The sequence below is a fragment of the Geotrypetes seraphini genome, chromosome 1 (assembly GCF_902459505.1).
Source record: "Geotrypetes seraphini chromosome 1, aGeoSer1.1, whole genome shotgun sequence".
NCBI classification, from domain to species: domain Eukaryota; kingdom Metazoa; phylum Chordata; class Amphibia; order Gymnophiona; family Dermophiidae; genus Geotrypetes; species Geotrypetes seraphini.
Window position 1 is genome coordinate 342,729,357 of NC_047084.1, and position 16,515 is coordinate 342,745,871.

Here is a 16,515-nt window from a genome sequence, read left to right on the forward strand (position 1 = left end):
TCACTTTCAAATGAGCCTTCTACATGCGTCTTAATATTAAACTACACCATGTGCCACTGAATGCCAGATGATCACCTACTATACCATCAGAAACACTTTCCCCATTCATAAGCACTAAGTCCAGCATGGCCCCACCCTGCTTGGGTTCCATTAACAAGTGCTGGAACTGTTTTAAAAGTGTTTCCATTAATTTGCTTACCACAGAAGTCAGACTTACTGGCCTGTAATTCCCTACTTTTTCCTTACTTCCACTTTTGTGTAGAGAGACCACATCCACCCTTCTCCAGTCCTCTGGTATCACTCCCAACTCTAGAGAAGCATTGAAAGGGTCAGTCAGCAGAGCTATCAGAACTTCCCTAAGTTCCTTCAGTTCCATCAGATGTATACCATCTGGCCCCATTGCTTTGTCTACCTTTAATTTAGCTAGCTCCTCACGAACACAATCCTCTGAAAATCAATCAGAGTCTACTACTATTCCAACCCTATTCGTGTTTGTCTTCTGCAGTCCCGCTCCCGGATCTTCAGCCATGAACACAGAATAGAAATATTTGTTAAGCAATTCGGCCTTTTCTTTATCAGCTTCTACATATTTCTCCCCTTCACTTTTGAGTCTCACAATGCCACTTTTGCACTTCCTCCTATCCCTGATATATCTAAAAAAATGTTTTGTCTCCCCATTTTACCGTATCAGCTATTTTTTCTTCCATTTGTAGCTTTGCTTTCATGACTACTCGATCAGCCTCTCAACTTTTCCAGATATTTTTGCCTGTCTTCCTCTTTCTGCAATCTTTTGTAGCTTATGAAAGCTAACCTCTTATTCCTTACCTTCTCAGCTACTACTTTTGAGAATCAAAGCGCCCTCCTTTTCCTCTATCTTTTACTTACTTGCCTTACAAAAAGGGCTGTAGCCCTTGCAATTCAAACACCAATCAGTCAGAAAATCAACATTCAGCAGAAGTACTGGGAGGCCAATATAGAGACCAAGGACTCTAAATTCAGCCAGCAAACACTCAACAGGCCCCAAGTCCTTGGCCTCAATTTTTTTTTTTTAAATTTAACACAGGAACAACAAAAATGGATCCAACACTTCAATGTATTTGAAGAGATCCAAGTCATAAAAGATCTACTGTGTGTTTCTCATGCACATTTACTATGCTAATAGTTATATTAAAATTTACCAATTCACTCGACCAAACTAGTAAACTGCATCATCATCTTCTATGCCAGCATTAAGTTGAGCATACAAAATAACACTTTCCACCTCAAAGGCAGAGATGAATACACACACACGAGGAGCTGCAACAGCATGTCAAGGACAGGAGACACTGGCCACCCTTAAGTTCCAGCTTGAACATGCCTTTATGCAAGTAAAAAACCAGTAAATTGTTAACTCCAGTCATAAATACCTGTTCAAATTTAAATTTATTTGAAATACTGCAGTTTACAACACAGTCACAATAAACACGATGGCAGAGTGAAAATAAAAACAATTAACTACAAGAAAAAGAAAGTACTCTACTGCTCTACTCACCCACCCCCCAACATATCAGCATCCATTATCCCTAAATGCCAACCAATAACAAGGGAAGAGCACAGGAGTGGCCAAATGCCTTTTGAAAGGGAAGTTTTAAGGGACACTTTGAACGACTGATATGAAGTTTCTAAGCATAGAGATAAAGGTAGTTCATTTCCTAATGCTGGACCTGCGACGTTAAACATGGTTTCTCTAAAAGGGTCATTCCATGTCACCTGGACCAATTTCAAGGAGGCCCCCCACTTGACATCTTCTGCGGATGCAAAAACGTGGCCCAAATGAAGGGGACCCTAAGTCTGTACCTAGTTGAGATCATGCCCCAAAATTTGGGATATCTTCACTAGAGGTCCCAATCAATTTCTGAGAGGGTCGAGTGGGGGGCTCTGGACCACTTGACAAGGAAGGACCCACTAGAAAGACATGGTGGGTTGACAATCACTACGATGCAGCTTGCTGCACCATGCGGCAGTGTGAACTGACAGCTCCCGAGACTCTTGCTACAAAACCAATCGGCACTATCGGCTCCCAAGCCTCCAACGCCATGAAGAAATTGGGCAGGAAGAGAACTGCCAAATCCAGATGCCAGAGCCCCAGCAGAAAATGGGGGTTGCTCATTCTGCAATGCCACACTGTGCTCTCGAAATGCAACAGAAGGGGGAGACCAAAGGAATCAAGAAAGGACCGGGAGCCTCGAAAGAACTTCCTCCACCCACCCCCGCTGTGTACCAGACCTCTGCATGAAATAGAGAAGGGAGCACTGCAGATCTGATTCTGTAAACAGTTGGTCTAAAAAGATAAATACAGTAAAACCTTGGATTGCAAGTAACTTGGTTTGCAAGTGTTTTGCAAGACAAGCAAAACATTTTAATAAATTTTGACTTGGTATACAAGCAATGTCTTGCAATACGAGTACATACAGTATACACGTGTCACATCATCACAACTGAGCCGATGGTTCTATTCTCTCCGACGCTGCAGGAGTGCGGTGACTGTTCTAAACGAGTGAGGTCTTGCAATACAAGTGCATATAGTATTTTGTATTAAAGTTTTTGGGTTGTGGAACGAATCGTCTGAGTTTCCATTATTTCCTATAGGGAAATTTGCTTTGATATACGAGTGCTTTGGATTAACAAGCATGCTTCTGGAACAAATTATGCTCACAAACCAAGGTTTTACTGTATATAATTTTGGTTTGTTTTTGTTTTTTAAAAGCCATCCAGAGTAAAGGCAAAACCTGGCGAGACAACATAAAGGGAAGCATACACTTGAGGGAAAGCGTGGGAAGGCAACACATACTCACTATAAGCAGAGACACACACTGTATCCTTTTCCATGGGAGTCTTTGCTCTACATAATGTCTCCATTCCCCTGCACTACCGCTGGGTTTAACGTTTTGAGTGGGTTGTTGTTGGGGGTTTTTTTTGTTGTGTTTTTTTTTTGGGGGGGGGGTTAACATGAATGAGGAGACAGGCCAGTACCAGAGGCGGCTACAGGGGACGGGTAGGAAACTGGCACCACCAGCTGTACCCTCACCCAGGAAGCCTAATCCCCTTGCTCACTGAGTCAGCCAAACTGAAACAGACGCGTAGCTGTATTTGGAGCTGGGCTCAGTACATCAGGAGCAGGAGAAAGACCAGTATCACCATTATTCCCACACACTGTTAGTCACTCTAACAAATAAGGCAAATGCTAATGGAAGCTGAGTAAGCCATAAGAATAATAGAACCTGCAACTCAAAACTTTTTCTACACAAACAGGGCAACTAGAAAAACACCTTCAAATAAAGAACCTTCAAAGATGCCTGTCAAACAGTGTCACCATGACATCCACCACTGCCCCATTACATACAGGGCGGCGAGAGCCAGCAGTGCTACTCACCCACTGGCTCCAGCATTCCCCAGTGTCTGCCACCTGCCATGCTCATCATCTCCAGCTGCCCAAACCAGACAGAATACCCAATGACTCATTGGCACCGCTAGTCAACTTTGGACTTAGGCACACTCTCTCTTCTAAATAAACCTGATTAGGAAACAAACAGTTTTACACAAAAATCCTGCTTCTTATGGTCCTTATTTTTTTAAGTTAACTATTGTAAACCGAGTCAAGCTTTCCTAGAATGAAGACTCGGTATATACGGTAAAGCCAAGTATTAGATTATATTTCTTGGGAGGAAGCAAAAAAAATTATAAAATTACAGATAACTTACCTATGCCTGCTAATTTCACTGAGCAGTGGGCCAAGGCTCAGGGCTACAGAGTCAGACTCCCTCTGAACCCTATCAGCAAAGGTCCATGGACCAATCCCTGGGAATCAACATTGGCCAAATGACTAAAAAAAAGTACTTGTATATACTCAAATATAAACCGAAGTTAGAAATTTGGGTTATCACTGTAAGCCAAGCTACAAAGACTAGACATTTTTGCCATAAGTTTTAATATATTATTTATCCTTACAATGTCTCCTTTTTCACCTCTTTGCTTCCCCGACATAAATCTTAAAAACAGAGAAAAGTTTTTGAATGCACCACCGCATAAAAAAGACTGAGACATAAAAAAAATGGATAAAAGTCACAAATCAAAGATAAAATCAAGTAATATGACACAATGTAAAGCATATCTAAAACATTAAAAAATTACAGTATATAATAAATACAATATATAGGAATAACCACAGTACTAGCAGATAAATACTAAAATGGCATGCATTAACAAAGACAAGAATGATTCTGCATAGTCCAATACTTTAATCCCAGACCCCAACCTTCTAAACCCCTTTTTCCCCCTCTATAATATTTGCTAATAATATAAATCAAAATACCCTAGCTGCTTGAAGATTACATCCCCCTCCCACACACATACCTTAACCAGCACTTCTGTTCCTGACCAGCACTTCAGTCGTACCACCTCCCCACCCACTAACCTGCACTTGTTTTTACCCCTGCCCAACGGGCTTCAGTGCGACTACCTCACCATCTGATGACCAGCATGTCTGTCCCTTACCCCAGCTGACCGGCAATGTTCTTTTCCTGTCTGAAGCTGAGGCCAATGCTGTGTGCAGCCTGGAGCGAGGCCTTGCGCATTCACTCATGCTCAAGGCCTCTGCTGGCTCCTTTCCTTTCCGCCAAGGCCCTGCTCCAGCCCAACATACAGCACTGGCCTCGGCTTCAGACAGAAGTTTTAAGTTTATTATTACATTTGATTAATCGCTTAATCCGAATTCAAAGCGATATACAGATTAATAAAAATTACAGAGTAAAGGAAGACAGACTTAAAATGACAAGTAACAAAACAACTAAAACATAAGAATAAATTAAATTACACATACAGAGAAAAAGAACTGTGCTGGGGAGAGGGACAGATGTTCTTCATTGCAAGGTCCAGAGGCCGGTGGCAACCCCAGGCAGCCTTAAGTGTGTGACCTGGACCCTCCCCTTCATCCCTTCCAGAGTCCTCTATCAAATGTACATCCATTTCATTTTTCCTTTTTTCTACCTGCACCATTCGGCTCTCTATAAATTTGAGTCGCATTCCCCACGTTCTATAAGAGGAGCATGTAAGTTTATAGAATGTCATTCATATGGCTAAGCATAAATGGCAGTTTAGTGTCTAAACACTGTTCTATAATTAAAAGCTAAACTGCCATGGTGCATAATTGTAAGAGGGGCACTCATATGAGCAGAGCATGGCAGCCCATAGGTGGGGCTCCCACTTTTACACATAACTGAGAAAATGTCTAAGCTTTGCATGCTAACTGCTGCAGGTAATCGTTAACATTTACGCCAGTTATAGACTTTGTGTAATGTTCCTGCTTGCATTTACCAGTACATGACTTGTGTTCTTACACAATAAGCATACTGCCTATGGAAATATGATGCCTAAATTGTGGCACCCACTTATAGCATTGCCCCCGTGTTGCCTAACTCCTTCACTATTCTAAGAAAAGGGACTAGGGACTTGTATACCGCCTTTTTGTGGTTTTACTACCACATTCAAGGCAGTTTACATGCAGGTACTTCAAGCATTTTCCCTGTCTGTCCCGGTGGGCTCACAATCTTGTCTAATGTATCTGGGCAGTGGAGGATTAAGTGACTTACCCCAGGATCACAAGGAGCAGCATGGTGTTTGAACATACAGCTTCGGGGTGCTGAGGCTGTAGCTCTCCTCTCCTCACTAGTGCTGCCTGATTTACGATTCGAATCAGTTCACCGATTCACTTCGGGTGAATTGATTCGAATTGATTTATAACAACAATTACAAAAAAAATTGGCCTCCGGATTCAGTAACTGACCCTCCCCCCTTGCCCGCTAAAGCAGGAGCTGCAGCGCTGCCTCTTACTGAGCAGCTGCTGCCGCAAGGGAGGAGGGTAAGTCGGGAAGTGCTGGTGTCCAGCTTCCCCCCTAGCCTCCTGCGCATCCATTTACCTAATATCAGCAGCCTGCAGAGAAGATTGCTGGTGCTAGCGATCTTTGCAAGTTGCCATAGGCCTTGAGAGCTGTCTTCCCTCTGCCGCGATACTGCCTCTGACGTCAGAGGAGGGGAGGGACCGCGCCAGAGGGAAGACAGCTCCGAAGACCTATTGCAACTTGCAAAGATCGCTAGCACCGGCAATCTTCTCTGCAGGCTTCTATTAGGTATATGGATGCGCGGGAAGTCAGGGGGAACACGCAGGCCTTCCGGGGGGGGGGTGCGCAGTCCTTCAAGGGGGTACAGGCCTTCAAGGGTGGTGGCGCAGGCCTTCAGGGGAGGGAGGGAAGGGGGTTCAAAGAGATGTGTATATGCCGGACTTTGGGGGGGGGAAAGAAATAATGGGTCTAAAAACAGAGGAGAGGAAGAGAGATGGTGGACAATGGGATTTATGGAGGGAAGGAACAGAAAGGGAGAGAAGTTGGACACAAGTGACGGTGTGGAGGGGGGAATAGAGGTGCTGGATAGGAGGGTATTTGGGAAAAGAAAGGGAGAGATGGTGGACCCTGGGGTGGTGGGAAAGGAGGGAGATATGCTGAATGAAAGGGTAGAGAAAAGGTGGATCTGTGGATGGAGACAAAAAAAAAAAAAGATGCCAGACCTCCGGGGGAGGGAAGAGAAACGGAAGGGGAGGACAGAGATAGAAGATGGATGGTTAGCACAGAGAAAGAAAGGAGACCCTGGCAAGCAAGTTATCAGAAGATACCTGGAACCTGGGACCAACAAGATTTAAATAATGACCAGACAACAAAAGGTAGAAAAACTAATTTTATTTTCTGTTTTGTGATTGCAAAATGTCAGATTTGAAATGTGTATCCTGCCAGAGCTGGTGTTTAGACCGCAAACTTGAGCTAGGATTTAACTGAGAGAGGAAAAATCTTTTTTGTTTATTTTGTTTACACGACAGCGCCAGTGTGGTTAGGAGAAGGCAAAGGGGGTGAAAAGGCTATAAAGGGGGTGAAGAGGCTATAAAATAAACCCAGCAGGATGTTTGAAAAAAACCCAAAAACACCCAATTGGGCAGGAAAATCAAATCGAATTGAAAAATCGATTCAATAGGCTGAATCGAATTGAAATTTTTTTTTCCTGAATCGGGCAGCACTATTCCTCACCAGACAGCTATATGGGAAACTGGGCACTGAGCAGCTCTACCTTGCTGAGAATGAAGTGGTGCCAGAAGAACAAAGAGCAACTGTTGGCACCACCAACAAATCTGTGGAGTAAATATAGGAGAATTAAAAACAAAAACAAAACAACCCCCCCCCCCACACACACACACACTGTGGATGTGGGAGAACTGTGGGTGGAGAAAGCCTTAGGGAAAGGAAATATATGGGAAAGAAATGTGTTTTAGCAGTCAAATTACTCTGAATGCACCTAAGCAACAAAGCCAACTGTATCAGAGGGGGAACCCCTCATGACAGCAATGTCACTGGAGTAAGATCACCCCCCCCCTATATAATCTTAGTCCATTAATAATCTGGGCTCTTGCATTTTTATTTTTGGCTAACATAGGCCCCAGCTAGAAAACTAGCAACCATCACTGTACTACTTCCTGCAAACCTTCATAAATAAACCAAAAAACAACTTTTCTGGCCAAAAGGTATCAGAACATGCCCATAGAGTTTTAGAGGTCATCTTAAAGGAAATACATGCATAAACTACCTCATTTGGAGAAACTGCCCCAGAACTATTTACATTGAGATAGAATAGAAAAGCTCTGGGCTAGAGAATGACACAGGGAGAAATTTTTCCCCTTCGCCATGGGAACTCGTTTTCCTGTCCCTGCCCCATTCCTGCAAGCTCTGTCCTCATCCGCAGTGCACAAGCCTCAAACACTTGAGAATCAAAAGTGTTCGAGGCTTGTGCGGTTAAGGCAGAGCATACAGGAATGGGGAAGGGACAACAAAACTCGCAGGGACGGGACAGTGATATTGAGTTCCTGCAGGGACAGGGAAAAATTTGTCTCTGTGTCATTCTCTACTCTGGGCCTGAATGCACACCATCTGGAAAGTTGGACATTAAAGTGACAGCTCTCTCTTTATAGCTGCAATACAAGCACAACTGGGAAATGCTTGCTACACTGGAAACAAGAGTCAGTACCTTAAATAAATATACTTGTTCCCATTTTCTCTTTCAGAGAACCTAATAAATAGTTTTTTTTAAAAAAAAAGTTTTTACAGTAAAAGCAGACCATAACAGTGTCATCCAAACTGCACAGGTCACTTTAATGATACAACACACTCAGGAACAGGAGAAAAAAATTAAGATTCAGATAAAACAAAATAAAAATTCCACACACCCCCCCAAAAAAAAAAACAACAACAAAAACTAAAAAAAAAACAACAACCCACCAGCCAAAAGCTTTAAACTGCTATTGCAACATCCTCAGCACCCATATAGACACACAGAGGGATGTCTGTAAATGTCAACTGATTATGCCATCAGCAGATACTGCACAGTGAGCTTCCTTCAAACCGTTTCCCACACTCCCTCCCTTTGGCGACTATGCAGTAGCCTGGCATGATTTGAACATTAGTTATCCTTGTAAGAGACCCTGCTAAAAGATTCATTTCTTGCTGCCTGCCCTTAGCGTCATTTTAAATGAAACATGCTGTGTATTATCTGAACATCTGCATTAACTCAGCACAGAGATCAACCCCCACCCCACTGCAAATTAAAAAAATGTTTATTTGCTTTCACATATATTCTAAACATTCACGGAGACTACACAACTGTTTCAGTAATCAGTGCAAAAATACACCTATAGATACCCATGGTTCTCTCCTTGCGTTGTTGGAGTCATCTTGTATTAACATGGCACTGACTAAGGCCTTTAAATCATTCAGCATGTTTCAAAGCAAGTGTAACATCTCTAGAAAGGATTTTCGTCTAAATCAGGCATCTGACGTAGGTGTTTCTGATAATTTAGTGTTATTTTCTGTCCCTGCAAAACAGGACTCTTAACACGCATAGCAGCATAAGAACCTCCTAATTTATTGAAAAATGAGGTTATCAATTATATCTATAAAAAAAAAAAAAAAAAGACAACGTTAACCAACAAGTACCACTTTCAGACCCCCATATGCAGGGAGGGTGTCTCCTACTAGTAGCCATGGAAAACCGTATTGCTAGCTTCAACACGAGTTAAAGGTCAGAAGTACACAGGCATTTCAAAAAGTCGCAGCCTCTCTTTGCAAGAATCAAACCGCTCCAATTAATCCAGGCACTTCTGAACTTCCCCTAATCCTGACGGTCTTCACCCAGAGAAAAGAGAAGGGAAGAGGGGAAGAAAGCCCAAGAGCCGCCTGTGCTATGCTTGCACTGGGAACTTCCCCCTCCCCTGCCTGCTCTCTTGCAGTCAAATCCTTGAAGAGCGAGATTTAGCTCCTGCTTTCCCTCTCGCTCTGTCTAAGGCTTTTAGGCTAGCCCTACCTCTAGGATGTCTTCTAGAACATATGTTTCCATTTCGGCTGTCCTCTCCACCATGTTTTATCAAACAGCCATGTTTCTCTCTGCCCTGTGATTAGATCACTGCAAGCAGGAACTGTGTTCTGTTGCCAGCAAGGGAACAGGAAATGGATGGGTCTATTCCCTGCCTGAAGCAGCAGCAGCAGCTACCATTCTACAGGGGTGTGTGGCTCACAGCGTGCTGCTCTTTAAAGACACGGCAAAAAAAAAAAAAACTAGTTTGCAGGCACCTCGCTTTAAGAACACACTGCACGCTGGCAAAATGGCAAAGGACACAACCACCTTTTATAAAATGTCTAACTATGAAAGAATCTTTCAGCTAAAACAGGTTTGTTGGGGGGGGGGTTGTGTGTGTGTTTTTTTAAGATGGAATGGGAAACAATCAAACACTCCACTGCAGCTTAGCACTCTCTGTCAGAGAACAGAGCACTGGAAGGCACCTACTGCATTTATCCCTCAGGTACCACATGACTGAGCCAACCCTCCCCTAACACGGGTATGATGTGAACTGGAAGGAAGCCACTGCAGGGGAAAGAGGCACGGGAAGTGATTGGTGCATGGGGTAGATCGTGTGCCAATCAGAGGCAAGGGCAGAAAAGGACTCGAGGGCTTTTGGAAACGAGTGCTTACCTTCAGTTTTTTACCCTCATACCCCGAGGTTTTGTTTTAGTGCCGCCCGTGCTTCAAACGTGTTGTTTTTTTTTTTTCCCTGGGAGCTCAGCGCTGTCCCGGTTAAAGCTAAAAGAGCTGCGAGGTTTCCGGCAGTATTTTTCAGCCGTGTATGGTTGTGCTCCCTGAAACAGTCCCGTGGTCCTAGGTAGTGCCTGTTCTTTTGTTTTGGCCAGGCACAAAGAGGATAGTTAATGGGTTTGTAGTAGGTTGTGGGATTAGGGGATTGTGTTTAATAATTAAAGGATCTGGTAATGTGGCAATCAAAAAAGAGGAGGTCTGCTGTTAAGGTGGACCAGGATCCTGGCAAATCCTGCGATTTTACCAGGATCTCAATACAAGTCTATGAGGATCCTGCAAATCCTGGTTTTACCCAGACCCCATGTTGAAGCTATCAAAACAGTTTTCCATGGCTACTAGTTGACACCCTGCATAAGGGGTCTGAAAGTGGTACTTGTTGGTTAACGTTGGCTTTTCTGATAGATATAATAAATAAACCCATTTCTCAATAAATTAGTAGGTTCTTATGCTGCTATGCGTTTTAAGAGTCCTGTTTTGCAGGGACAAAAAATAACACTAAATTATCAGATGCTCGACTTACACCCAACTCCCACTTTTTCTTTAAGAAACCTGACCTTTAATGTTTGCAGGAAGTGCACTGTGCATTAGCTAATATATGATCAATTGCCTTTTACCTTGTGTGTGTGTGTATGCATGCTGGGGATTTTGTAACAGCTGTTGGAGAATTTTTCTTTGTTTTATCTGAAATTTAACTTTTTCATTATTCAAATGACCTATGCAGTTTGGATAACTATTTTAGATTGCTTTTACTGTTTAAAGATTTATTATTATGTTCTCTGGAAGAGGAAATGGGTACCTGTTTAAGGCACTGACTCTTGTTTGCATTGCAGTAAGCATTTCCCAGCTGTGTTGTGTTGCAGCTAAGAAGAGACAGCTGTCACTTTGATGTCCAGCTTTCCAGATGGTATGTGTGTGCACTGCAGTACCTAGGCCCAGAGCTTTGCTATCCTGCTTAAATAATTATTATATTGAATCAAGTGAAAGTGGGTAATAAATAGTAAACTTGAACTCCATTCCTTATGACTGAGAGCACAATCCACATGAAAGAAAAAGCCTCAGGTTTTTTCTTAGGCAGAGCCTGAATGCTCAAACCTCCTCCACCCACCACATCATCGTCAAAAAACTTTCGTAGGGGATGTGCAGTGCCACGAACTGTGTCAGTGCAGGACTAAAAACAACTAACCTATGTATCATAAGGAACCAAGTGTTAGAAAAATGAAGCCGACGTTTCACGGTGAAGACCGTTTCTCCAGGGTTTGTGAATTTTCACTTTCAAATATGTTTTTCTGAAAAAATAAATATATAAATACAATTTGTGTCTACTTCATTACCCGTTGTATGTGCTAAAACTTCTATACTAAATGTACTCACTGAGTTGCTTGCTCTCACTCACCTGTGTTCTTTCGCTACGGCCATTTTCTCATTCATCATTTAAAGAGAGCTAAACCTATCAAATCTCGCCCAGTGTATTATGTAGTGAACGTCGGTTGCTCTTCTTTAATTGGCTGACTCAGCCTCAGTTCTCTAGGATTGGTCATCTCTAGAAGAGCAGCTTAATGCAGAACCTAAAACAAAATCTAACACAACAGAGATTTTCTAATAAAAATAATACCAATCAATACTCATATTTAGACCTGTTGGAATAGTGGATCCAAGCTCATAAATTAATTGCTGTTCTTTTTGTTGTAAACGTAGCTTTTAATTGCCCCCACGGACCTCATGCTCTATATTTTCTAATATGTAACACCGGAGTGCAAAGAAATCATGATTGTACTCTAAGCAATGTTATACTATCGGCGCTTGCATGTCCTTTCTTTTCAATGCACTTCTATGCTCATTTAGTCGGATCTTTAATTGTCTAATCGTTTGGCCAACATATATTTTGGGGCATGGACATACTAAACAGTACACCACCAGTGTTGTATGTTTAAATGCATATTTTTTCTGGTTCATATGTTTAATGAATTCTGTAGCTGTAACCATAAAGGCACAATTAATGCACTTGCCACACACTGTGTGTTGTGGCTGTGCATGACTATGATACTTCTGTAGGACAGCAGGATTTAACTGTTCTTTAAAATTCACACCTCTTCTATAAGCCTTCTATAAGCCTGCTTCAATAATTCAAATAATTCCGGGGCAGTTTCTCCAAATGGGTTAGTTTGCCCGTCTTAAGCTCTACTCTTTTATCAGATTTCTCTCGCAGGTAAATTTTTTGTACAATTCTGGTCTTTTTTTTGTTTCTTTTGACCAGAAAAATTGATCATTTTCAAAAAGTAGCACAGTGAAGGTCACTTTTTTTTTTCTAGTAGGGGCTATGTTGGCAACCCGCTAAAGCAAAACCCTTCAGTGGGAGAGCCAACATCATTGGGGACAAAGAAAATGTGGGGAACAGGGGGAGGGGTGGTCCTCCAATGAGACAGCTGTCCTGAGGAGTTCACCCTCTGATACAGCTTGCCCAGTTGCTCAAGTGCATTTGGAGCAATTTAACTAAAATACAAGTTTATTTACCATACATTTTCTTTCTCTAAGCCTATCTCTACACAGACATTCTCCGTCCAATATTCAATACTATTTAACCAGTCAGGAACAGTTCCTGGCCGGTTAAATAGCTCTTAGCCGGCTAGGTGTTAGTATTCAGTGCAAGATGACTGCTGAATATTAGTGCTTAGTGGCTAGCCCAGTCACCAGCTGTGTTGTGCCAATATTCATTAGTTGACTGGCTAAGTTTAGCGGCCCGATGGACTCACATAAATAGCAGGTCTACTTTTGGCCGCTATAACTTAGCTGGTCAGTCAATGAATATTGACTTAACCAGCTACAGTATGCCAAATGTTGCTGAAATCCTGCCCCTCCCCCCCTCAAGAAATTCAATTCCAGTCAGCCTAGCATTGAATTTTTATGTTCGTCGACCTTGGGAGATACCAGACTGTTTCTCACGGTCTGAATATTGGGCCAGAAGGATCTGACCCAAGCCTCAGCTCACTGCTAGATGAGAGTAGCTGGCAAAAGTGAGTTATCCTTAATTTTAACTTTATTTTTTTCTTCACTTCCCCCAAAGGATATAGCTGGTGTTTTCCTAATAAAGTTTATTTAGAAGAGAGAGAAAAAAGGAGAGTTTATAGAGACAGGCAATATAGCTGAAGTGTGGCCTTGTCTGGTAGTGCTAGTGAGTCAATGGGGATTCTGTCTACTTTGTGCAGCACTACCGTACACTCACTCTGGAGGAGATGAGCATGCCGAGTGGCAGACACTGTGTGGCATGAGGGAGTCAGTAGCTGAGAAGAACTGTTGGCTCCCACTTCCCTATATGTAATCGGGCAGCTGTGGATGTGATGGCAAATCCTCATGACAGGCGTCTCTGAGGGATTTTTCTTTGAAGGTAATTTTTTTTTTTTAGTTTCAGGCTCTATTATCCTCCAAGGCTGACCTGGTTTCTGCTTGCACCGTATTTGCCTTGTTTGGTAGATTGACCTTTAATGTACCACTAAGGGTCAGGCATCAATGTTTTGAATGAAGGTGGTGCTGAAGGCAAGGGTGAATGGAGAGGGTTTGGGAGGACTTGGGGTTTGGAAGAGGTACACTAAACTATTACAGATTTATTTTTAATGTGGAAGGAAGGGCTGTTGTTAATATTGTAGTGTTGGTGGGGGGGCAGACTTTGTGACTTTAAAAACAAATGTCCACCTTGAGTGAAGGGTTGGCTTACTGACTGACAAGCATTGACAGGAAGGGGGACATTTTAGCTGTGAGCTGCAGAATACTGCTATAGTGTGCACTGACTTTCTTTTTTTTTTTTTACAGAGCACGCTTTTAATGTGGCAGTAATTTATTTGCATGCTTGTTGATTACTGCATCTAAGCTGAGAACATTTGATAGAAGCTCTTGAAAGAAGTTGTGCATTCATTCATCGACAAGCAGCTTTCTTCCTCAATTCTTCAGTGCCTGGAATGTTTTCATGTCACTAGTGATGTTAATGTGTTCTATCTGTGATGCATAAAAGGTGCATGCTTGATTCCCACCCCCCCCCCCACCCCCTACATATATTGTAACCATGCATCAAAACAGGTTTCGCTTAAGATGTGCAGATGTCAGTAGGAGCTAATTTACACTTTCCCAGTATACCCATGTGGATAGCTTAGTTGGAGATTACCATACCTTTTAGGCCTTGCTAGCAATGTGCCATAGTGAAAAGGCCGACTGGTATATCTATGAATCTGTCCTTTCTCATTTGTTTAGTAACTTATGATTTGTGGTGTTCACACAGACCCTCAAAAAACACATATTTACCTCAGTTATCAGGAAATGCTTTTTCAAATTGCATCAGATTTGCTTAGTTTAAAATGTACTTAATTTTAAGACCTTGCATATTCTGGAACATTCATTAGTGATCTCACCTATATTATTGCAGTGACCTATTCAAAGGCCTTTTTATGAAGGAAATCTGACACTTTCAACTTTTGCAAAATATTGCTGTTAGACTGATCACTGGCACAAAAACATTTGATCACATTACCCTGCTTTTGAATGCAGAACACTGGTTACCCATTGACTTAATTTAATATACGCAATTTTGATATTGGTGCATAGAATCCATCACTTGGGACAGCTACCTTTTGTATTGATGATGATGTTCATGGGTATTTATAGCCTGCCAAATCCCCAAACAAGATTTGAGACAGGTTTACATATCAAGAAACGGATTCATTAATCAGGAAATTGAACAAAATTGTATCACAAAAAAAATCTCAAAATAAAAAAAAAACTGTCACATGTAAAGTTCATAATAAAAATGTAGAAAATAATGTTTCCAGTACAATAGGTGAGACATTCTAGACTAGGCGTGCCCAAATGGTCGATCGCAACGGCAACGCGAGTCAATCGTGTTTCCTTTGCAATATTTTTCTTCCTGCCTCCCTGAGCCAGGCCAGACGCGTATAAGCGCTGGACCCACAAAACGTCACCTCTGACGTCAATTCTGACATCGGAGAAGAAGTTCTGGGCCAGCCAAACGCTGCCTGGCTGGCCTGGAACTTCCTCTCTGATTGTATTATATCCTGCACTTAATCATGGCTTTAAAATGAATAAAGAAATAAAAAAAAGAGAATGAGGTGGAGGACAGATGATTTATACTTGTTGTTCCCAAATAAACCTGTATCCCACCCCCCAGTCTGTTTTTTAATTATCCAGGTTTGGAAAATGTAGGAGAGAAAAAGTTGTTGTAGCAGGTAAGGTGGCGGATGAAAAGGGATCATACTGGTAATGAGGGCTGTTGAAGGATGGGATTGACCTGCACTGCTATACTGAGATAATACTGTAGTATAACCTTGAGTCTTCTCCACAGCTGATGCTAGAGCAAGAATTATTCATGCTTGCTTTTGTGACTTGTACAAAATTAGATACAGCTGATTAGCAATGCTATGTTGTTTTGATTACAAATCTTTCCAAAAGTGGGGAGTTTAACGGAGAACAAAAATCTATAAATAATGCATGCTTTTACTTGAAGAAGGTAGGAATCTTACTGATGCTAATCTTTCTAATATGAACATAGGGGACAAAGCTGTTTGAAAGGATGAGATAGATTTAGAAATCCATAAAATAGACATATAGACCATCATATTTAATGTTGCAGTTGAACGTTTGAAGATTTTTCGGGGGGTGAAACCATTTGATTTTTCTTTCCTTGCTTTCTGGTGACACTGATCTGAATCAGATTTTGGATGTATGCTATATATGTTTTTAAGATATGAATAGTTGAATATGTAATGTAGACCCGAATAAAGGTCAACCAAGTTGCAAGTGGCACTTTACTGGACCTCTGTAATATATTTTGTAACTAGTTGGTCACAAATAAGTTAGTCAAAGTGGTATCACCTCTAAGGGCTCCTTTTACTAAGCTGCGAGCATTGTTTTACCTTGTTGCTTATGTCACGTTAATGCATAGTTGCTTTTAACTCACTCCTACTTATCTTTTCTAGTTTATTTTCAGTGAATTTTTTTTTTTTGTCGTCTTGCTGCTATTTAGGTAAGGCATGAATAGACAAGCAATTTTCTTCTGGCAACACAGCACTCTTTATTTGGTAAATTTTGCAGTTAGATCAGTGTCTCGCAAACTGTGTGCCAAGACACAGTGGTGTGCCCTGAAGTGATTCCAGGTGTGCCACAAGAGATTCCAGAATATTACTTTATTTTCAAAAATTCCCTTCATAAGTACACACTAGAAAAGTTGACATGAATGTTGCATAAGCAAGAGTCTGTCAATGTATGATTGTCTCTGTGTGTAAGGATACAATCGCC

At 41.8% G+C, this 16,515-nt stretch overlaps 1 protein-coding gene and 1 long non-coding RNA gene across 2 annotated transcripts in view; one reads left to right on the top strand and one right to left on the bottom strand.

Annotated features, from left to right (window-relative positions):
- ANKRD17 (ankyrin repeat domain 17) overlaps positions 1-9,640 on the bottom strand; it is a 291,925-nt gene extending 282,285 nt beyond the window's left edge. Inside the window, 1 exon segment of the mRNA XM_033961546.1 lies at positions 9,433-9,640. Coding sequence (XP_033817437.1) covers positions 9,433-9,486 — 54 coding nt within the window. The 5' untranslated portion in view covers positions 9,487-9,640.
- A 345-nt stretch (positions 9,641-9,985) lies between these two features.
- On the top strand, positions 9,986-16,028 carry LOC117368175. Its single transcript, XR_004540915.1, has 4 exons — positions 9,986-10,285; positions 11,049-11,122; positions 13,422-13,600; positions 14,023-16,028. It is a non-coding gene; the product is annotated as an uncharacterized LOC117368175 (long non-coding RNA).
- Positions 16,029-16,515: the final 487 nt, after the last annotated feature.